Consider the following 23,191-nt stretch of genomic DNA (forward strand, 5'->3'; position numbering starts at 1 on the left):
CCTCGCAGCGGCCCAGAGCGGAGCCGCGGCCCCGGAGGGCGTCGGGAAGACGCGGCGTCCGAGCGGGCGTCGCATCGCGCCCCGCGGCGGCCATGGCAGGGGCTGCGGCTGGAAGCTTCTGGAAATGGCGGCGGTGAGGCGGCGGCTCCATGGAGGGTATCCAGACGCTGCTTTTGGCAAGGGCGGTGGGCGAGGGTTGAGGAAGGCCCCGCGCAGGACGCCGCCAGCAGCGCGGCTCGGGCGGGGTCGGGCCTGTGGGTGCGGCGCAGGCGGCCCCTCAGGGTCAGGGCCGCACTGCGCCTGCGCGCCGCGGGCGGCACCTGCACCTACACCTGCGCGGGAGCCGGTGCTGCTCGGTGGACCCCCGTCGCCCCCACAGACCGTGCCTCTGTAGCGAGGACCGCGCGACAGACCCGGCCCGCTGCGCCACCCCTTACACGTTTCAGTGCACTTTCCCCGTGCGGGATAGAGGGTTCCAGAGGGAACTGGTCAGGTGCTGGGGGGCGAGGGGTGCGAGAAGGAAGGGCAGTGTCTCAGCCTAGCCGCAGCGGGCCTTGCAACTTCCTGGGGATGTTTTGTCTACGTAGAGGTTAACCTGCAACAGTTGTACGTGCCCAGCCACTCGAGGCGTGTGCTCCGCAGAAAGCCGTCTGCTCCCTCACGGGCAGCCGTGGCTAAGCTCTGCATCCAGTTGTGCTTTGGTGAGTGCAGTCACAAATTGGTCAGACTGCCCTTTATGTCACTGATGAAGGTTCTCATTGGACATTCAGACTTCAGAGGAAAGCGGAGTCCCAAAAAATTATAAAGTATGAACCTACATTAAAGGCCAGCGTTTGTGTTTTCACTTCCTAGGCTTCTTCCACCTATGAATCACTGGGTTCAGTATAAACTGCGAGCCTTTTTGCCCAGAGGTAGAACATTGTTACATTTAACCTACAATTGTATGACATACCATTTTCTTAAAAAATAGTTATTCATAAGGTCAAGAGGGCTGCAGGATGTAAGAAACTTGAAGATTTTGGAAAATTACTTGTTTCTCTCAAGATTAAAAAAAAACTAAGTTTTAAATACATACTTATTAAGTTTTGGGCTGTAAGTGTAGCTCCGTGGTAGGATGCTTGCCTAGCATGCTGGAGGCCCTGGGTTCGATCCCTCTGCAGCACAAAGTCAGTCTTTAGGCATCATAATTATTAATGAACAGTTTTAATCTGTCTGAAGCACACAAGGACTTTGATAAATCCTGAAATGTGATTAGTTTATATCTGTCCAGTGTTGAAGCTGGCTGTACCTCTCAGCTTACAAAAGGAATGTACTGAAGTTGGTTTCCTGGACTGGATGCAATATATAAATGCATTTATCCTTTCTTCTAAGTTGTAGTGGCCTACAACTAGTCTTCACCTGATGATTATGCTGACTTCTTGCTCCAGTTATTTGTATAGTACAGTGTTAATTACAATAGCCACAGAGACTGTAATGTCAAAAGATTTTGTACCTTTGTAAAAATAATAACTGCTTCTAGAAAAAGAACTACCTATTATACCTACACTGGGCTTGAAGTCTTTCCAGCTGGAAACAGTAACAGTTGTGTAGTGTAAATACTAACGTGTTAAAGGAGATCCTAAGGCTCATAGAAACAGTGTTAACTAACTACTTCTCTATGGCTAAGACGGAAAAAACAAAATGGCTTTGAAGTTCAACAGAATTTTTACTTTACAGGACTCTAATATTGGTAAATATTGTGCAGTCGAAAATGGGTGACAGTGGAGTAACTGTTAACTTGATCCCATAACATCTTCACAGGCAGCCACTGAAAGCAGACAACGGTAAGACACTGCTGTCACATGGGCATGATGACAGCTGCACGTTGCTAGGCTGCCAAGATGTTGGCAGAGCAGGATAACCAAACAATTACAAAGTTTATGCAGATGGGAGGTTCACATTTTATTTCTCCAGTCACATATATATAGTGGAATATAAATTAAAGGCCTGCTTGCACACCAAACCCAGGTCCTTTGGGTGGTTCAGTCAATGAGGTAAGACCTCCAGCTGGCTCACAAGAGAAACGTCCACTCCTGGAAGGAAAAGCAAGTATTATATTTACTATTTGATGACTAACATTTGTTAAATTTTTACTTTAAAATTTTTAATTGTTATAACAGCTCAGTTAAATAACTGTTCTCTCCACCCCTAGAACTAGCATGGGTTATATGACCAGAAGACCATATAGTTGTTATATGACCATACAACTATACTTTAATAAATTGGGGCTGTATTTCTTTCTTTCTTTTCCCTTCCTTCCTTCCTTCCTTCCTTCCTTCCTTCCTTCCTTCCTTCCTTCCTTCCTTCCTTCCTTCCTCCCTCCCTCCCTCCCTCCCTCCTTCCTTCCTTCCTTCCTTCCTTCCTTCCTTTCTTTCTTTCAATATCGGGAATTGAACTCACAAACTATACGCTGCTGAGCTATATCCCCGGCCCCTGTATTTATTTCTTCTATCTGAATTTTATTTGGACTGAAATAGGCTGTCAAAAATCACTACAAAAAAACACACACTTTTATACTGCATTTGAAGATAGAAGATGAATTCTTGGAGTAATCTGAGCTATTAGGAGACTGTCCCTTAGAAGCAGTGAACTCTGTTTTATTTTTTGTTTGTTTGTTTGTTTTTTCTGGTACCGGAAATCGAATTCAGGACCTTGAGCTTGCCAGGCAGGTACTTGTGCCACCGAGCTATATCCCCAGCCCTAGAAGCAGTGAACTCTAAATCTTATTTGTGTTTGCTTTATAAACAGGCTACACTGTTATTTTTTTAAAGTTCCAGGGCAAAGCTAGGCGTGGTGAGCACCCCTGTAATGCTACCTCTATGGGAGGCTGAGGCAGGAAGATCACAAATTTGAGCTCAGCCAGGGCAACTTAGCAAGACCCTCTCTCAAAAAGAAAAATAAAAAACAGCTGGGAACATAGCTCCATGCAAAGGGCCTGGGTTTAATTCATAGTAATGCCAAAACACAAGACTCCAGACCAGGGTGGTCATCTGGGGCCATATAAAGAGAAAAAAAAAACAAAACAGGTCCTGATTGGGGAACCTATTAGGAGGCTGTAGAGAGGCAGGAAGAACATGTCTTCATCACCCCACATGCACGCACACGCAGGGCTTCCAGCTGCCCCGTCTGACCTCTGTTGCTGGCCCAGCTCAACATACCTCTCGCTTCACTCCTCCTCTCCCTGAATGACCTTGTTTCTGCCTAGAGTTTAGTGAAAAACTTAATTTGTATCTTTTCAGTCCCTTCTGTCTTTCCCCTTCATAGTCTCATCAATCCTCTGAAAGTGTTCTTTAGAATCCTGGAATTAAACTGTTTGTTGCCAGGATGAAAAATGACACCACACAATCATGTGAAAGATCTTTCAAGCTCTCCCAGTACATAAGGAACTAAGTAATGTACTATAATAAACAAGGCCTAAGAAGTCGGAAATTAGTAACATTTGCAATTGTCAATCTTTTTGTTTGCTATAAAAACCAGATCAAAAAGCAGTCACTGTGCACTTTCTGTCAAAAGCCTAAAATTAATGTGGTAAGCTAAGTGGCAAGATAGTATTTGTCTTAAAGAAAAACAACATCTGGCATTGTAATTTTTAAATATCTCAACTAGTAATAATTATACCTACTGCTCTTAGTTAATTCTGTAGGACCTGTGGTTTAAGCTAAGCTACCCATCCGTGAAATTTCTTCCTCCTACCTACAACTTTTCTCTTGCTAAAATGTCAGAATAGAATGTGATGTAAAAGTTTCACTTTAAAAGTCTACTAAAAGCTGAGCATTTGCTATCAAAGTCTCTCACCACTTTGGATACAGGTCTTAAATGAATGGGCTCCTTAATATTGATATCTTCTTTACCAGTACAAAGGAAGATTATACAAACTGAAGTTTTGGAGCAATCAATGGAAGCATCATATATATCTCATGAGTGCTTATCTTTGCTCTTGTCATTAAAATTCAAAAAGTAAATTCGGTTTATTAACCATTCTAATATTATACATATATGTACCATTTTAACATATTTACATTTGGAAATCATGGCCTTCCTGTAAATTTTTATGGCTTACAAAAAAGTACTATCTTCAGACTACTTCATGAAAGTTTCATGCTTCTCCTATCACTGTCCCTATTTTTTGTATTAAAAATCCATTGTCAAAAAATCCATTGTCTAAAATAATTACACTAAAAATGTAATCTAGTTACCTATTTTTACATCTTGGATAGTACCTGCACATGACAGAATCCTGCACATTTTAACATGTCTTTATAAAACAAAATATGAAGAATATAAAGTAGATGTTAGTTATAAACTAATCCACCCTGAAAACTTTTACCTTAATTAAGATTTCTATCTTAATAGAAAGCAGGTTTAAGAAGTTACTTTCAGTGCCTTGAGTCAAAAATAAGAGCAATCTTGGCACATGAAGTCAAAATTAGTATTATCTTACCACCATTTAATATTCCTTACCATTTACCAAAAATACAAGAAAGCAGTTTTGAACCACAGTCACTAATTTTCACTAGGGTAGATCAGTACTTAGAAATCAGTTACTAGAGAATTGTTTTAATTTTTCTTGAGGGGCTGGGGATTTAGCTCAGCGGCAAAAGCGCCTGCCTGGCAAGCGCAAGGTCGTGAGTTCGGTTCCCGGTACCGGACAAAAACCAAAAAAAAAAAATAAATTAATTAATTTTTCTTGAGTTCTTCATTATGCAAAGACAATTAGAACCTCTTTCAGATATTTGAGCTAAGAGTTTTATTTTATTTTATTTTTCTTTCCTGGTATTGGGAATCAAACTCATGACCTTGTGCTTGCCAGGCAGGCGCTGTGCCACTGAGCTAAATCCCCAGCCCCGGAGCTAAGAGTTTTAGTATAAAAATACTAAAGCAGTATTAGCCAACTTCAGTTAATGTAAAGAATAACTACATTACTACACTATGCTTACTGCTTGCTATCCCAATCTTGTTCATTATCCTCTATGTCCAAGATATTAATTAGGGAAAGTAAAGTGGAAAGTTCTTGTTTTCATATGCTGCTGTTAGATATTCTCTTATTACCGTATCCAAAGATAAGTTTTGGACACCACTGTTATAGTGCTATACAATTACTGAAAAAAAAGGTCTGTGTTTGCTTTTTTAAAATAAGAAATGATAAGGAGAAAGTGGTTCAGACACCAGTAATTCCAAAAGTCAAAATTCCAAACAAGAAATATAATTACTGATAAGGAACATCATTATTAGATGTTAAAAATGCTTAACTGAGCCAGGCATGGTGGTGCATGCCTGTAATCCCAGCATTTAGGACACTGAGGCAGGAGGGTCGTCGTGAGTTTGAGGCCTTTCTTTCTCAAACTTGTGTACCCCACACATCTCCATTTTAAAGGATGAAAAGGCTGAAATCAAAGTGGCTGAAATCACTCATAATTCCTATTCAGTAACACCCTCTAAGTTCTAAACTATTCTCCACATAGCACTGACGACAGTATTTTTCACAAGATCCACACTGGAACCCTCCCAACAATAGCTTGTTACTATACACAGGCTCCAACACAGGCTACCCCAGCGGGATTCCGAGTTCCCTCTCTGACCCTTCCACACTCGTCTCTCGGCAGCCACACTGTCACTTCAGCACCTTAATACACCCCCTATTCTTCCTCCAGCTCTTTAAATGGCTCCCTGTAACTCTTCAGACTTGGACTCCAATGCTTCCACCTCAGAAAGGCCTCACCAGGTGGAATTTACTCTCATTCTCTGTCCCCTGTTGCTGTCTCATTTTTCGTTATAGCATTTATCACTCAGAAATATTTGTTGTGTCCAACATGAATGCCACTCCCATACACAAACTTTATCTTGTTCATAACTGACATGTTGGTAAAATACATGCTGAGTACATAATGTAATATGATAAAGTAGACAAAGTGTTCCAGTTTGTGGCAGGAGAATAATGCACGACTAGATCAATGTCTGTGAACCACAGATCAGGGTTGCCAAGAAGGGAAGCAGGAAGTTCTAAGCAGAATTATGACTAGAGAATTCTAACTGTCTAATCAGAAGAAAGGGGACCATCTAAAGAACCTAATTAGATTTCACAAGGAAATCTGCACATAAGATGTTTTTTTTAAAGTACACAGTATTTGAAAGTAATTGTAGGTAAATCTGAACCTTAAAGAATCTGAGGCTTGTGGAAAATACTATGAAATACACAGACTTTGAGGGAGAGGGCAGGAGTCACATGTGAAGCAAGAACAAGTAAGGGACAAGACCACTGGCTTAGAAAGATACTAGAATGTTAAATGACCAAGTTTCATTTCACTTGCCTCTAAAAGAGAAGGAAGACAGTGAAATGTTTCACCTTCTGACGAAGCAAATGTAATCTACGTGTGCTCGCACACATCTATACTCCCAGCACTCTGGGAGGCTAAGGCAGGAAGATCAGAAGTTCAGCCTCCATTGGGAAAATTAGCAACTTGGGGAGATCCTGTCTCAATACAAAAAGTAAGCGGGATGTAGCTCAGCGCAAAGGCCTTGGGTTTGATCCCCAGTACCACAAAAACAAAAAGCAGTCAACAAAACACTGCAAGTATAGCTCAAGAAAGTTAGGAACTAGGAAATACCAAACCTCCTCAAACAAATTTATGTATCCAGATTCAGGGGTATGTGTCTCTTAGAAGTTTTAATAGTAGAGGCTAGCTGGTATTTTCCAAACTTAGCTGTACTAACCTTATTTTCTCATTAAGTAGGTTTGTTAGTCTGCCAGTATATTCCTAGGGAGCAAATTACAGAATTGCTCTGTACCTTCTGACTTTGTAATTCAGCTTCAGGGAATTGTTATTTATAATAAGAATTAGGAAATATATTTTCAAACACAAAAAAGAACACATATCTTGTTTTAAACATCAGAATACTATATGGGCACTAAAACCTAAAAATGGGTTGAGAGAAGGAAAAGTTTGTATAACGTAAACAGAAAAAAATACTTATAGGAGAGTTACAGCTACTAGTATTAAAAGAACTTGCTAGTATTAAAAGAACTTAAAATAGGGTCCTCAGCAAGAAAAGTTGATTGGTATAGCACAACTACAGGATAGCAGCAACTTGGATAAAGAATGGGTAAACTGCCGGGCATGGTGGCGCCTGCCTGTAATCCCAGCACTCCAGAGGCTGAGGCAGGAGGATTGCTACGAGTTTGAGGCCAGTCTGGGCTACAATGTGACTTTGAGGCCAGCCTGAACTGCACAGTGTCTCAAAAGGACAAAAAAAAAAAAATCGGTAAGCTGAGAAAGACCTAGGCATTCTAACTACTTATAAGTGCATGTCATTGTGTAATGTGTCTGAAGGAGAGTTGATATAATTAGGCTGCATTATGACACATGTCATATCTGGAACAAACGCAGTTCCACAGCAGTCTAACTGGCTCAGTACATATCTCAAATACAAGCACATGTTGTTTAATGATGTAGGTATGTTCTGAGAAATGTATCATCAGGTCCTGTCACTGTGAGCATCAGAGTACACACACACAAACCACCTTGGTGACTGCTCCCAGGCTACAGTCCTACAAAGTGTATTATCATACCGAACACTACAGGCAGATATAACACAGTGTTAATATCTGTATGTTTAAACATGTCTAAGCTTAGAAAAACACATAGTGAAAATACTAAGTAACAGGAATGTTTCAGCTTTACTATAATCTTATGGGATGACCACTGTGTATGTGGTCTTGTTGACTAAAATATCGTCATCTAGTGTATGACTTCACTGTGACTAGTTTAAATACCACACTGAAGTCACAAGCCAACTAGAAATCCCACAGAAGGGGAGCCCAAAACTAGGTCATAAAACACAATCAAAGAACTGTGAATATCGAATCTGACCACAGATATGGGGACGGCAAGATAGCTGTTTGACATACAGAAGAGCTACTATTTGAAAGAGGCATTAAATTATCTTGTGTTGGAAAGTGGATCTTTAGATGGAAAGCAGAGACAGACTTTGGGTCAATCTTTTAGCAAAATAAACTTTTAAACAACAGATCAGTAAATTTTCCTTTACAGATATTCAGGTACATACCAGACAAGTATCTGACAGAATTTTAGAGAAAAACATTCTCTAGAAAACAGGTTGGTTTAGATATTATCCAAAGTTCTTACCAACTCCTTTGAACGTGGGGTATAAAACTTTAAATATTAAGTTTACATAAAAGATTAATTTAGGTTAAGCCATTAAAATTGTACTGTATATAAATGTAAGCATACCTGGGTCCAGGTTTTGGAATTTTGCCAGCTTTCAGCTCATCAAGAATTTCTTCAATATCCTTAGGTGTCAGATCCTCCTAAAAAAGTTTATAGCAGTCAATGAAATTACTTTCTACTACTGAATTCTGTGCATCGCTTCCTGGCCTTTAGATCCATTGGAGTATCTGAAATCTGTGTAAATCTCCTGTACTAATTAGTTTATTGTCTGTCTCTCAGCTTCCAGCATAGTTACCACGATAGCAACAACTGAGTAACTCCAGTACATGAGTGTGTATCACTCAGTGTATATGACAAGAGCTATAGCTGAAGAAGAGTCCAGAGTATGCTTAATGTAAAGCACCTGCCTTGCAGCCCCGGCTCTACCACTTACTAGCTAGTACTCTTAGACAAGTTCCTCAGGCTCTTCCAGTTTGTTTCTTATTTGTAAACCTACTTCAGCCTGTTTAGAGGATTAGATGAGAAAAGAAAGTGGAACAGTGTCAAGGAACAAGCTCAACAAATACTGTATTCTTGAAGTACAAATAGTAATTAGCACCAGTAGATTCCTTAATCTAAAGATCTAACTACTACTAACTGAAAGAATCTCTTCTCTTTCAACCTATCTGTAGGCTACTGTATTTAGACTTGTAATACTTCATACAAAGCTCTGACTATTTAATTCCCACTTATACTGAGAAATTATCTGGAGTCCAAATCCCATGAAACCTGGGGAGACATGTGGAACACCAGGCAAACCTGGCTCCAGGGTTTAAAAGCCTACAGTGACAAAGGACAAAGCCCAGGCCCAGCCCAAAAGAGTCTACAAAGACCATCCAGCCTTAGAGCCCCCAAAGCTAGGCCCTCAATGTGAGGGTAAACCTGAAGTTAAACTGTCCCTCAAGGAACACTACTCATCTGAAAGCTTGCCCTGGGGAGGTTGAGGAAAGCCTGAAACTTTCTGAGCCAGTGGTAGGAGGACTTCTAAGAGCAATAGAGGCACAGCAAACTCAACACGTAAGGAGCCACAAGCTGCCAAGCAGCTTGAACCACAGGCGGTACATGTATGACTGTCCTATTAGGTGACTTTAAAAAAATTTTATTAGTAAAAAGACCAATAAAAGTGACTCCATCCATTTATATCACCAGTGGTACAAGCCACCTGATGGGACAGTCATACATGTACCACTGGTGGGGTTCAAGCTGGCAGGAATGTGTTAAATTATCTTCACAATAGGAACTTCTAAAGGATTTCCATACACAAATTCTTAAGTGATAAAAGCTAACAAAGGAGCACAAATGAAAACCATGATATAGTTAGGATAGCAACCAATGTAAAAATGGTAGCTAAAAAATCCTACACATTTGTGTATTAGGAACCCATCTAAAAAACTTAGAGGTCAAAGAAAAAAATATCAAAACTCATGAGACACAGCTAAAGCAATACTGAGAATGGTGTACCTCAGTTCAGGAACGCTTTTGTTTGTAAATAATTTGGTTCACAAACAAGCATTTGGCAAAATTTTATGTTTGCAAACTACATCAGGTGACAAAAAAACCATAGCCATCTCTCCCACACAAACACAAACATGGGCATCTTTTCCAAAATTGTGGACTAAGTTAAGTTCATTGACCAAGATACCACTGTACTACTATCTCTAAAATTCTTAGAACGAGCAATATAACATTAGTATGGGTTCATACATAGAAAGTTTAAAAATATAAGTAGAAAAAGCACACATTAAATTAATGATAATGGGTATCTGTGGAAATGAAAGAAGCAGAACAAAATTTGGATAAGGGTAACTTCACCTGTACCACAGCTAGTTTCTACAATAATAACAGTGACAATAGTGACATAATAATACGTGAAGTAAATGTTGCAAAATGTCACCATTAAGTCTGGGTTGCTACACCAGGGTTATTTTCTATATTTATATGTAAATGATCCATTTTTTTATCAGTCCTAAATTGGTTATATTCTGAAGATACAAAAATGTATAAAGAACTTTTTAAAAACTAGTAGTATTTATGCTAATGGTTTCATCTAAATGAACAATTCAGAAACCAACATCTACATGACATGGAATCAATATTTTGAATACAACATCGGAGAACTTCAGTTTACATTACTTACATAATAGTTGTCATTTATTTGAACCATTGGTGCATTTACACAGGCCCCTAAACATTCCACTTCTATAAGAGTAAAAAGTTTGTCAGGTGTAGTCTCCCCAACCTTTATTCCTAAAAATATAAAGAGATCACTGTAAGGACCAGGTTACAGCTTAATGGCAATCTGGTCTAAAGGCAGAAAGGGGCTGGGCACTATGTATTACAGAGCTGAGAGGTATAATCAGACTGTGTGGTGAATGTTTAACTTCACAGGACTCCCTCTTTGCTTTGAACACACTTTTGCCATTGTTCTTCTCATTTCCTGAAGCACTTCTGCAAGTCTCTTGTCTTCAGTTGTGCTGTTACAGTTGCCTCAGTGTCTAGAACTGACGAAAAGCATTTACCTTTCCTGGCATTTTCACTTTAGGAAAGAACCAGAGGTTGCACAGTGCCAAATCTAGAATAAGGGGGATGAGGATGCACGGTAATGTTTTTATTTGACAGAAATTGATTTAAGTGGTTAGTCAATGTGTGGTCAAAAACTACAGTGAAAGTTAATTTTTTTGAAAGATAATTTTACTATAGTAAGACATGCTGCCATCAATCCCTCTTAAATATTCCTCCTTGCTTAGAACACACTTAGCGAATTGTTCTTGGCAATGTATTTTTACTGTAACAATTTTAAATTTTTAAAAATATTCACCATCTTTTTTGATCACCCTCTATATAACAAAAATTATTTCAGAGCATTAAATTTCTTTAAGAAAGAAGAATGCCTCTTTATGTAATTATACTATAACATGCCAGGATTGAAGTTCCTTTCAAAACAAATTTTAGGACTCATCTCCAATGGTGGTTGTTTAGCAGTACCTCAGACTGTATTCTTTTCATTTTGATTGTGATTACTAAACTACAAATATCGAGGCGGAGGCAGAATGATCACTGTGAGTTTGTGGCCAGCCTGGGAAACACAGCCCGAATTACAAAGCGAGACCCTATCTCAAATAATAATAATAAACTAAAAATATCATAGCCACACTACCAGATTGGGAAAGAGCGTAAACTACTGATGTCAAACATTAAGAAAGTGAAGGAAATGGGTTGTACTCTCATGTATTTAGTAAAATATGGTAAAGTCTGACCCAGCAATTGTACTTATAAACAAGCTCCATTTAAAACAGGACAAGTATGCAAAGGTATGTGTACATTGAAGTAACTGCAGGTTAATTTACAATTTAAAAAAAATGAGGGAGAAACACATACTATGCTATGGAAAGATAGCCAGAAATAAAGTCCAAAAAATACAGAGAATTATGTTTTTGCACTGAATAATTAAAATGATGTAAAATCTATCACACACTGTGAACAGTTAACAGAATATGTACCTTGGAAGTGGGATTTTGGGCTGACTTCAACTTTCTACTTTATATACTCTATTACTGCCTAACTATCTTTTATAATATGTAACTTGTACCCAATAAAAAAAATTAGAAGATATTTTCTTTTACTTCATCTGACAAATGTAAATGCAGCAGTCAGTTTTATATGGAATAATCCTACTTATTTTTACTATAATATCTATTTTTAAATATCTTTTCCTGTGAAGCATTCTTACTATGTTTGTATCTTATTCTATGACTTCTTTGGAGGAATACATAGACAACAGAGTCACTTTTTCATGTAACACAAGATACCGTAAAATAAGTAAAACAATATTCTAAACAATGAAAAAGTTACAACTCCTAGAAGCTTTACAGATACAATTTTTTGTTAAAATAGAAAGGCTAAACCTTAGCTTTGAGGCTGAGAATTACAGACAAACACAAAATAGAAATAAAGGTGAGCAAAACAAGACAAAATTTTACTGGCAAAGTATAGGTCAAGTAAGATGGCAGAAATTGGAAAACTTAGGTAGAGTTATGTCAAATTTAGAAAGAATTCTATTGTTTAAGTTACGGTTCTAAATACGTATCCCATACCAAGCTTTTTCTGAATGGCCTCCAGGATGCTGTCAGAGTCTCGGAGCATGCAAGGTGTGGTAGTGCAGACCTGAATGTGGTACTTCCCAACTGGCTTTCGGTTGTACATTGTATAAAAAGTCGCTACTTCATAGACTCTCATTGGAGGGACTTGTAAAATTTCTGCAACCTAAAAATTAGGAAATTTTTAAAGAAGATAATTACAGTGTTTATTAATTGAACTTTGGATATTTCACTAAAAGAACAATTTCAATACTGTCTCAATTTGGTAAAAACAGAAGAGTTCTAAGAGCAGAAACTATACTTGTACCCAGTAACTGTGATATAAGCCCTTCAATTTTTGGAAATGTCTTAAACTGAACAACAAAGAACCCACAACACCAGTACTTCCTCCTCCCCTCGCTGTCTCACCAGCTCAGGAGGGACTCTTTTGTCTAAATCTTTCAGTATTATGAATTTATGCTTTGATCATTTTTAATTTGATTTGTCTACATGGCAAAAATTTAGCAGTCAACTGCCAACAAAGGAAAGTTTATGTTCAACTCTTCACCAGTTTTTCAAAATAGCCTAACGTGACTGGTAATACATACTGTGCAAAAATGGTATGGCAACATAAAAAAGGTAGAATCAAACATTACTATTAGCTCACATCTGCTTACATATATCATTTCCACGTTTAGATTTATGTCAACTAAAATTTTGTATTTCTAGCACAGTTCTCCAGAATAATCCAAAATGCTACTTCTGTTTCATATCACAGTACTTTATATCAAAGGAATGACATGAAGTACATGTTTTGATATCCTAGATTTTAGGATGATGCAGTTCTCTCTTAGGGCCAGTCTGTATGGAAAACAAGGCTTTCCAACTGTTAGGGCTGGTCTTTGTACTACTATCATGACTATAATCCTGGCTGTAACTTTCTAGGTGACCTAATACCATTATCCTGAGTTTGATGACTTGCACCACCTGGCATTCTTAAAAAATTGTGTGTGTGTGTTTGTGTGTAATTGACATACATATGTCAATGCTCTCACATGAAAGTGGTTCATTAATGGCATTTCATATAACAAGTTGAACTTTCTCATGGCAAGAATTTAAAATAAATGTATTCTCAAAAGACATCTAATCACTTGTAAGAGATAAAGTAGTTGTATTTAATTTGATAGTTCTCAACCAGGGATATGCCTCTGAGTCTACAGTGCTACCAAAAAAAAACATGTGAGAGCCCTAGCACCACACTGATTTAATAAACCTGGAGTGAGGCCCTGATTGTCTGATTTGGAACTGGAATTCTGCCACATACTTCTCTATGCTTTATTAATTGTTAAGGTACTAATGAGTGAACTTTTGCATTTTTTGTTGTAAAGCTGGGTATTTCTTCAGTTGAGGGAAAGAAGAACAGTAACATTAAAATAAAAGTCCTTAATGTAAAATGGAAAGAATCTTGAATCTGTTCTCTATATTCTATTTCCTGCCTCTCCCTAAATAGAACAGGACAATGTGTTTGTTTGTTTTTTGTCTTTTTGAGACAGGGTCTCACTATGCAGTTCAGGCTGGCCTTAAGCTCCCTTTGTAATCCAGGCTGAAGTGCTAGGATTACAGGCGTGCACCACCACGCCCAGCTGACAATGTGTTTTAAATGCTCTCACATTAGCTTTATTTTATTTTTCTGTAAGTTGCTCTTTGCAAGATTTCCAACAGGGGCTGGGATATAGCTCAGCGACACAGCACCTGCCTGGCAAATGCAAGGTCATGAGTTTGATTCCTGGTACCAAAAACAACAAAACAAAAAGATTTCCAACAGGCATGCTATTATTTAAAACATAAAATTTTTGTAAAAAATAAAACAAAAACTAGGATTAGAAGCATATACCTAAATCATTATTTGAAAGTAGGGGGCTGGGGATTTGGCTCAGCGGCAAAAGCGCCTGCCTGGCAAGCGCAAGGTCGTGAGTTCGGTTCCCGGTACCGGAGAAAAACCAAAAAAAAAAAAAAAAGAAAAGAAAGTAGGTATGAATTTCTAAAGAAAGTTAACTTCCAAAGAAATATGACATTTATTAAAAAAATAACCAACTACGTTTACTTAACGGTATTTAAACTAGCTCTTTGAATAGTGAAAAAATTACTAAGGGTCTACACAGTATTAGTGAACTGTACAATACAAAATGACTAAGTCTAAAATTTGCATTTGGAATTACTATACATAAACGGAAGACACTGGTATTCTCCAAGAAATCGATGGTCTTGCCTAATAGTTATGATCAAGTGAAGTTTAGAAAATGACATTAAATGCAGCAGCACCTGTGATAGGTGGTCAAGTAAGAAACACTCTGCGTGGCACTGCATTCAGTCCTACTCTACCACTTAGGAATCATAACGTAGTAACCAGAAGAGATCCACCTCGTTCAAAACCATCACTGCTGATAAGGAAGCAAATTCAAAGAAAAATGAGTTCCTTAGCTTTAAATCAAAACACCCTTTCCGTTATATAACACTGCTTAGTGTTACATTATATAACATGGATTCTCACAGACATCAAATTACATGTGGTTTTTGTATGGCACTTTACACTGTATTATCATACAAATGTAGTAGTAACAGGATATGAGTAAACTTAAAATTTGGATTACTGCTGAAAATTACTACAAAAAAAAATCTTAGAATACATATAGATAAACTAACTTCATATAAAGTGGGTCATCCATAGCATTTCTGTACGTTGACTCCAAATGGCATAATCAAGTGGCATGAATCCCACATATTATATAGACATTTGATACAACCTGTAGCTAAAGATGCACAGTATTAAAAACATTCACACTATGAGATTTTTAATGTCAGTCTAGTGAAACAGTACATTAATTTTCAGAATATGTTGTCATTAAACACATTTGAGATCTTTTATCTTTATTATGACCATTTCCCTCAAAATAAGAAAAACAAAAGCAATAAAAAAAAGGTTCACCATAATGCTTTCACTGTTTTTAGCAAGAGTAGAAAGCTCTACTTCAGTTCAGTGTACTAAGGAAACTGCTAAAAGCATAAATACAATTCAGGGAAACATATGAAGGGCAACAAACTCTGAGATGATGACACCCACGATTCACAGAGTGACTTCTGTGTGAGGAAGTTATCGCACACAGCCTCTCCTCTTTTCTAAGGCAAACGTGAACTCAGTACCTTGTTCATAGCAGAGATGGGCAACCACCCATTCTGCCTTTGGGCTAAGTCCAGGACTGGAAGCACTGCTGCCGCTTTATGTCCTTCTGGATAGTTTTTTACAATTGCTTCTATCCTCTGCATAGAAGAAAAAGCACCCTTTTTATTTATCTGGAAGATACTAAATATTTTGTAAATTAATTATGTTAATTTAGTCATACCTTATAGTTTTCTGGTGTGAAATCAAATGGAGTATCTGGATTATTCTCAGGAGTATCTCTGTGCTAAACAAAGAAGAAAAGTTTTCCCAAAGCTATCAAAATTCTCTCTAAAGTGCAAATAAACACTACCCATTACTATACTGTTACCAACTATTTAAACTCTCCAGTTTAATTCCAACATGATGTACATCAACCTATCCTTCCATCAAAAACAGTGACTAAAAACACAGTTGAAGAGAGTGCTTACCAAAGTTAGCAGAAATCCAACTTTAGAACAGTTTTAGATAGCTGAACACATTCCCACCAGCTTGGACCTCTGGTGCTGCATGCATGACTGTCCCATTGGGCAGCTTCTTCCACTGGTATGGGACAGTCACGCACATACCAACCAGTAGTTCAAGTCACCTGGCAGCCAGATATATGCATTATAGTCCCATCATGAACATGTTAAAGAAGCTTTAGTTCCACAATAAGAGCAAATAAGTGTTATCCAACTTTAGTCGGAATAAGAGGCCGGGCGTGGTGGTGCATGCCTGTAATCCCAGCACTCAGGAGGCTAAGGCAGGAGGATCACTGTGAGTTTGAGACCAGCCGGGGGTACAAAGTGAGCTCAAGGCCAGTCTAAACTGCATAGTGAGATCCTGTGTCAAAAAGACAAAAAAAAAGGAGTAAGATTTTCTTATTCAGTTACCAAAATATTACCAATTATTGGAAGCCTTATGAAATTAAAATACAAAATTTGGAGTGTGAACACATGTGCACTTTTCCAACATGGTATCAGACTGCCCAAGGAATCTGGGATCCAAAAAGTTTAAACCGACCCACTACTTTATGGAGTTAGAAAAACACCATCCCTTCCCCACAAGTTTTCCACAAATCAACCAGCAATGTAGGGGAAGCTTATTTCCTTCTCCTTTAAAGAGCAGAGCAAGCTGTCTTCAAAAGCTGACAATAAATGGCCAAGTCAACAGGAAATTGACTCACACTGAAATTAACACATCAGTGTTTTATATGTGTGGTAAATACAGAACTGAATTTCTTCATACGCTAACATTCAGAGTTTTGCTTTGTAAAAAAAACATGAACCAAGAGGAAGCAAAATGGAAACTCTGGACAATAACTTCAAATATGTAGGCAATCTGGTAATGTTTTAGACAAGGGTGATAAAGCAGGAAGCTACTCCTTACTTACACCACTAACTAAATCATCATGCAGATCTGCTACATTACCTTTCAAAACCAGGCTGATCCCTGAAAATTTATGTCAGAAAATATGGACACGATACCTAGTCCTTTCTGAATTGTGCAACTAAGCTCGGAAGTTCATAGACTTCTACGTATAGTTGAAACCTGGAAACATAAAGACCAAATGCTAATGTATTTATTCACTACATTACTAAAATCTATAGTTACAGCCTTGGAACCTTCAGAAAGACTACATGACTCTGATTTTTAAGAACCCAAAGAGTAATGAAAAAGCAGGTTAAGGCTGATAATTTCACCACAGAACATTCTAAATTCTTATTCTCAGTTTCCCTGGTTCCAATCTAAATGAGAGGTTCAGATGGAACCACACATCTTTTGAAATGTATATTCAATAAGCTATAAATTCCGACAGTGGCCAGCATATACCGAAGAGTTCTTTTCCCCTCACTGCTAGGGATAGAACCCAAGGCCTTCTGCATGCTAAACAAGTGCTCTACCGCTTACCTATACATTCAGCTAAAAGTATTTTAGATATTAGTGCATTCAGTCCAATTCCCAAGTCTTTCCATTATGAAGAAATCTAATTACTTACCACAAATAAGGCTCCTCCAGCACCATTTTGCACAGCTGTCTTATGCAAATTCCGTATTTGTCTTCCCTAAAGTTTAAAATTTTAAGATTAGTCACAACCCTTAAAGTGTAAGATTTATAACTTAAAACAACAGAATCAAGTTACAGAAGTAAAAGAATGTTAAGAAATACAGTCCACTACCCTACACCCTTGGCCATCTCTATTTTGGGAGATATAAGAAAGTCGAGATCCAAAGCAAGGCTAGTAACCTGCATATGGTCACAGTCTGGAAGAACCGTGACCACAACACAGACCTACTGAAATGTGTTACCCTCTTGACTACACCTGCAGACTCATACTTGGAGAAATGATGTACCATCAACTTCATGCGTTTTGCTTTTGCCTCAATCAAGTTGGATGCCAGGGGCTGGGGATTTAGCTCAGCGGCAAAAGCGCCTGCCTGGCAAGCGCAAGGTCGTGAGTTCAGTTCCCGGTACCGGAGAAAAAAAACAAAAAACAAAAAACAAAACAAAAAAAAAAACAAGTTGGATGCCAGCTTTCATTTAATGTGGACCTTTGTAAATGTTTTCATCTGTATAAATGAGTCATATACTATGAACAAATGAGCCCACAGTATCCTTCTTACTCAGTTCGGAAACTCCAGCCATACAAGTGGTTTCAGTAAGCTACTGACGATGCTACGCAGACTGACAACACGCAGCTGCTTTGGAAAGGATCTGATCACTCCAGTGCTCTGCACTGCACTGCTCTCTGCCCTCTTGCTCCTCCCCTCTACTCCTGCCCTCCTACCCTCAGCAACTCAACTATCATTCAGTCCTGTAATTTCTCAGTTCTGTGAACAGAGGGCAGGACACTGGATTAACCTAACCATGTAACTGACAGAGTTGGTCAATTCAAAAGTCAACAGACTAGAGAGTAAAGAATACAACAGTAACACATTTAACTCTTTCCCTAGCCCAGTTAGTATTTCCATGAGACACTTTAGCAAACAAGAAAATACCCAGATACAAACTGTGAGACCTAAGTAGAAATATGGCAGCGATAAACACAGTTTCAGGGTGCTGGTGAGGGCGAGAATATAATCTGAGAGAAGGTCCCAAGGGGCTTCAACTGTATTTTTGTTTTTCCTTAGGCACCACAATGAGTGTAATCATTAAGTACTGCAAACATGTCTAATAAATTTTTTTTAAATTTCTGACATCTGAGCTGGGTATGGTGGTACACACTTGTTAGCCCAGTACTTGGATGGCTGAAGCAAGAGGATCTCCTTGAGTTTGAGGCCAGTCTGGGCTACACAGTGAGTTTAAGCCTTCCCTGAACTACACAGTGAGATCCTGTCTCCAAAACCAAAAAATAAAAAAATAAAATTTTGCCATTTGATAGGTCATATGTGGTATTTTATTTTTAAAAAATGTGTTTAACATTAACCATATATTTCGACCACCCCTTGTACACAGCTGACAAAAAAAAAAATCATAAAAATGATACATAAAAGTACTGGTGCCAAAATTACATCTGGAATTACTAATTCTAGGGTTAAAACAAAAACCCAGAACATAAACTATCATTCCAATTAAATAGACAAACTAATGAAAGGATTGGAAAGCTGTAATTGTTTATGTTATGATGATAAAATATTTTCTTCTGTTTTTCTCTAGTTTTCAAATTTCCTATTTAGCACAGATACACAAACCTAAAAGAAGCTCCCTTAAAGCGTTTACTGGATATGAAACAAAACATCATCTCCCTGTATATCAAATTAAATACCAGCAATCTCTTAAGAGAGCTTGGGTTTTGGAGCAACATTTGATCCTTTTCTCATTAACCCAGAATGTTATCAAGTATTTTTGTTTAAAATGTGAACTCCAAAGGTAATCTTAAAAACCATTTTGGGGGCTATTCAGGAGGCACTGCCTTGGTGACCTGTAACTATGGACACAAAGGAAGAGCTCCAGAGTCACATTAAATCCTAGATAGTGGTGGCAAACCTATGGCATATGTGCTGCAGTGAGCTATTTGTATCACTGAAAGCTTAGAAGGTTTGCCATCCCTGTCCTAGGTCATGACTACAAAGGCTATCACCTTAATTTACCTTAGTAACACACTCTGGCATCAGACACCTGACAGCCACATGTAAGGAGACAGATTAGAAATGGAAGGGCCTCTCTCCTTGGCTTACAACGATCTAATCTGGAGAGAAGTTATGTAATGGTTGGTTTGTTTACTTACTATACTGAGAACTGAACCCAGGGCCTCTGCAGTGAGCTACATCACCAGACTTTATTAATTTTGACACTTGGTCTTGCTAAGTTGCTTACTATGGGCCTAAACTTGCCATCTTCCTGCCTCAGCCTCCCACTGAGTGCCACTATACCTAGCCTTTTTAAAAAAATCCTTGCTACCCTTATCCTAGTCCCACAGGAAACTTGCTTAAATACTATACATATACTAGTATACCTATGTATGTAATACGTAAAATATACTAGTATGTAGTGTACATATATATACACACATTAGTATAATATTTAAACAGCTTAAATTTTTTTTTGTATGGCGAATCAAACTCAGGACCTCATGCTTGCTGGGCAAGCACTGTACTGCTGAGCTATACTCCCGGCACTAAACAGCTTAATTTTGGTATCTGAAGTAATTTCTTCAAAATTGTAGGAAAAAGGCTCAGATAATATATGTAAAAGGAAAGAAACCAGGAAAACCATGAGGATAAGCTGATAAATATTAGTCCTCAATTCAACTGACACTAACTTAACCAGAGCACATTCTGCATGACTGCTTTCAAAGCTGCTGTTTTCATTCAGGTGAGACTCTTCAACACTGGAGTAAATACTAAATGCAGGAACGATGTCTTTATGCTTCCTTAATGGGCCTTTGTAACTCGCTTTTACTTGGGAATAAAGAGGTATTCCAGAACCCATCAGTGTCAGAACTGCAAACACTACCAGTTAGCCAGGCAGCCTGACTCAGAGAGCTAGCTGAGGGGCCAGTTCTCCCTCTAGACAACAGTCGTTAATTCAGAAATATCTAGAACTCAGTACATGGCGGTTTCATTAAGTGAACTCCAACTAAAAATGCAAGTAAAGTGTTTTTGAGAAAGGGTCTCACTGTGTACTTCAGGCTGGCCTCTAACTCATGGTAATCTTCCTGCCTCAGCCTCCTGAGTGCTGCTGGAATTACAGGTGTACACCACCATACCCGGCTCCAAATAAGTTTTTAAAAACTAGAGCATAACCTGATATTTACCACAGAATTAATAGTGGATTTAAATCACTTTTTCTTTTTTCAGTGTGTTTCAGGAGGACAAAGATTTACAGCAGGAAATAGTGCTAGCGTATTTTTGGTTACTACTCACATTTAAAATTTTAGGGCCAGCAATATAGCTCAGTGGCACAAGGGCCTGCCTGGCAAATGCAAGGTCTTGAGTTCAATTCCCAGTACCAAAAAAGACACAAAAGAAAATTTGGGCCTGGGATATAGCTCAGTGCCACAAGTGCCTGCCTGGCAAGTGCAAGGTCTTGAGTTCTTGAGTTCCATTCCCAGTACTGGGGGGGGGGGGGAGATGAAGAATTTTAAAAACTGAGGCTCAGTGACAATAACTTGTCCCCATAATAACTGTGACACCAGTGACAAAGATGGATTTTAAGACCAGGCCTCCTCTCCTCCCCCACTCCAATACTGAGGATTGAATCCATGGCAACATCTCCAGTCGGTTTTTGAGACAGGGCCTTATGAAGTTGCTAAACTGACCAGAACAGATTGGAACTCTCAGGATCTTCCTGCTTCAGCCTGCCACAGTGCTGGGATTATAGACATGTGCCACCAAGCCCAGCTAAACCCAAGGCCCTTAGAATCTAAATACTATGCTCTCTTTACTAGCCATTCCCTCTTAAGTGCTATTGCTAAAAATGACAAAAATTAAAATTTTACGTTCTCCCTAAGAATAGGGTCCCTGAAGGATCTTTCCCACTAGGCCCAATTCTTCTTCCAGGTTTCTTGTAAGGCTCCATCTAACCCAGCTCACATTTCGGTGGATTACATTTTGCATTATCAAAGAGCACACCTAGTGTGGAGAATTTAAGGGACAAGGAAGCTGTCAGACAAAACTGACAGAATTGCTAACTTCATGAAAAAGATGAGACTAAGGTCAGGCAACTGAAAACAACCTTTTCCTTTATTAGCACCCACTGGAGATAAGGGACACTCTCTAACATGAATACATCAAGGCTGCCTTCACTTGTCAGGTAGTCAAAAGATTTTAAAGTCTATCTTCATACGGAAGCTAAAGCCTTCGCTGGACTTCAGTTACCATCTTCTGGACATTTTCTACCTTCATTATGCTTTCTGGAGGTGAAGGGATAAAACCTGCATAGTACTCTATGTGTATTATATATTAATTAAAATAAAGCAAAGGGTACTTTCTATTTCCAATATTTTGTTTACCATTTTCAAGAATTCTGTCTGGATTTTACTATAACAGCATACCAAACTGATGCTAATAATGATAAGACCACTTTTGTATGTCGTATATCATGGCTCTGAACCTTAACTTAAAGCGGCATTTCCTGATTTCCCCCCAAGACTGCAAACTTTTACCACTGTGATAAAATTAACAGTTTTCCACTCACCATCATAACTACTAAATTCTGCAATTTAATCCCAGTTACTTGTCTACCAGAAATAATCACGTGTCAAATACTTCTGCAAATGACAACAGATAACCTTTCCTAGTGCAGAGAAAAGTCATTTTAGGGTTCCATTCCCCGGTCTTTACATACTAGCAAGCTCAGAGATTCTGTGACAAACTTACAACAGGGAAGGTGGCAGCATTGTATTCAACCTGGCTATGCTCTTCACCTGCATAAAATGCTCAGTACTTCCAGAACGGAATCTGAACTCTGTGGCATGATACATGCCGAGTCTTTAGGAACTTTCCTCACTTCTTTCCGTGCTACTCCTTCTCCATCCTACCATGCACCATCCTTGCACACACAGCGGCCTACACCCCCAAGGCTAGCATGCTTCACACCTCCCGCTCGTCTGCCAGGACCAGGCTCACATCTTCTTACCCTCTACACCCATCAACTTCCACTTCTTTCACTCACTCCATAGTCTCTGCTCATGCTGGCACCCTTCTATTACTAGCACCTATCAAATTTAGACTGTAACCATATATACCAATTTCCCTTAATTCTCTAAAGCAACTTCAGAAAAGAAGATTTAAAAATTAACAAAAACAGGACTTTCAAACAAACACAGCTATGCAGTCACAAGGGTAAACAACCAAAACCCTACAGGGTACTGTGGTGCTAAGCGGTGATGTTCAATGGGTTAGGAGTATTCAATAAGGTTTCCACTCAAATTTTCAACCGAGGAATGATTTATCTGACTGTAACCCCAGCTTAAGCCAAGGAGCATGTATACAATGTTTTGGGCTTTTTTGTATATTGAGAAAGATAACTTCTGAGTGTTGAGCCTAAATGGACATCCTTTGGGATGTTGCAAAATTAGGTTTAAGAATCTTTAATGGAATGGAAAAGGACTTCAGATCACAAAATTTTAAAAACTGGAATGAAAATGCCATCACTGAAGGTGGCACACTTCTAGCATTGCTGGGTAGCTATCATCAAGCAAAACCAAG

General features: G+C 38.7%; 1 protein-coding gene across 1 annotated transcript; it reads right to left on the reverse strand.

Moving 5' to 3' along the window:
• Positions 1-1,920: 1,920 nt before the first annotated feature.
• Positions 1,921-17,604, reverse strand: Ndufv2 (NADH dehydrogenase (ubiquinone) flavoprotein 2, 24kDa; the record flags this gene model as incomplete). Its single annotated transcript, XM_013516007.1, is given in 7 exon segments — positions 1,921-2,072; positions 8,289-8,365; positions 10,402-10,511; positions 12,359-12,527; positions 15,542-15,658; positions 15,742-15,804; positions 17,539-17,604. Coding segments are annotated over 7 exon segments (696 nt in total), but the record flags the coding sequence as incomplete, so codon positions are not given.
• Positions 17,605-23,191: the final 5,587 nt, after the last annotated feature.

Source organism: Chinchilla lanigera, unplaced genomic scaffold (genome assembly GCF_000276665.1).
Source record: "Chinchilla lanigera isolate Chin_1 unplaced genomic scaffold, ChiLan1.0 scaffold00001, whole genome shotgun sequence".
NCBI lineage: Eukaryota > Metazoa > Chordata > Mammalia > Rodentia > Chinchillidae > Chinchilla > Chinchilla lanigera.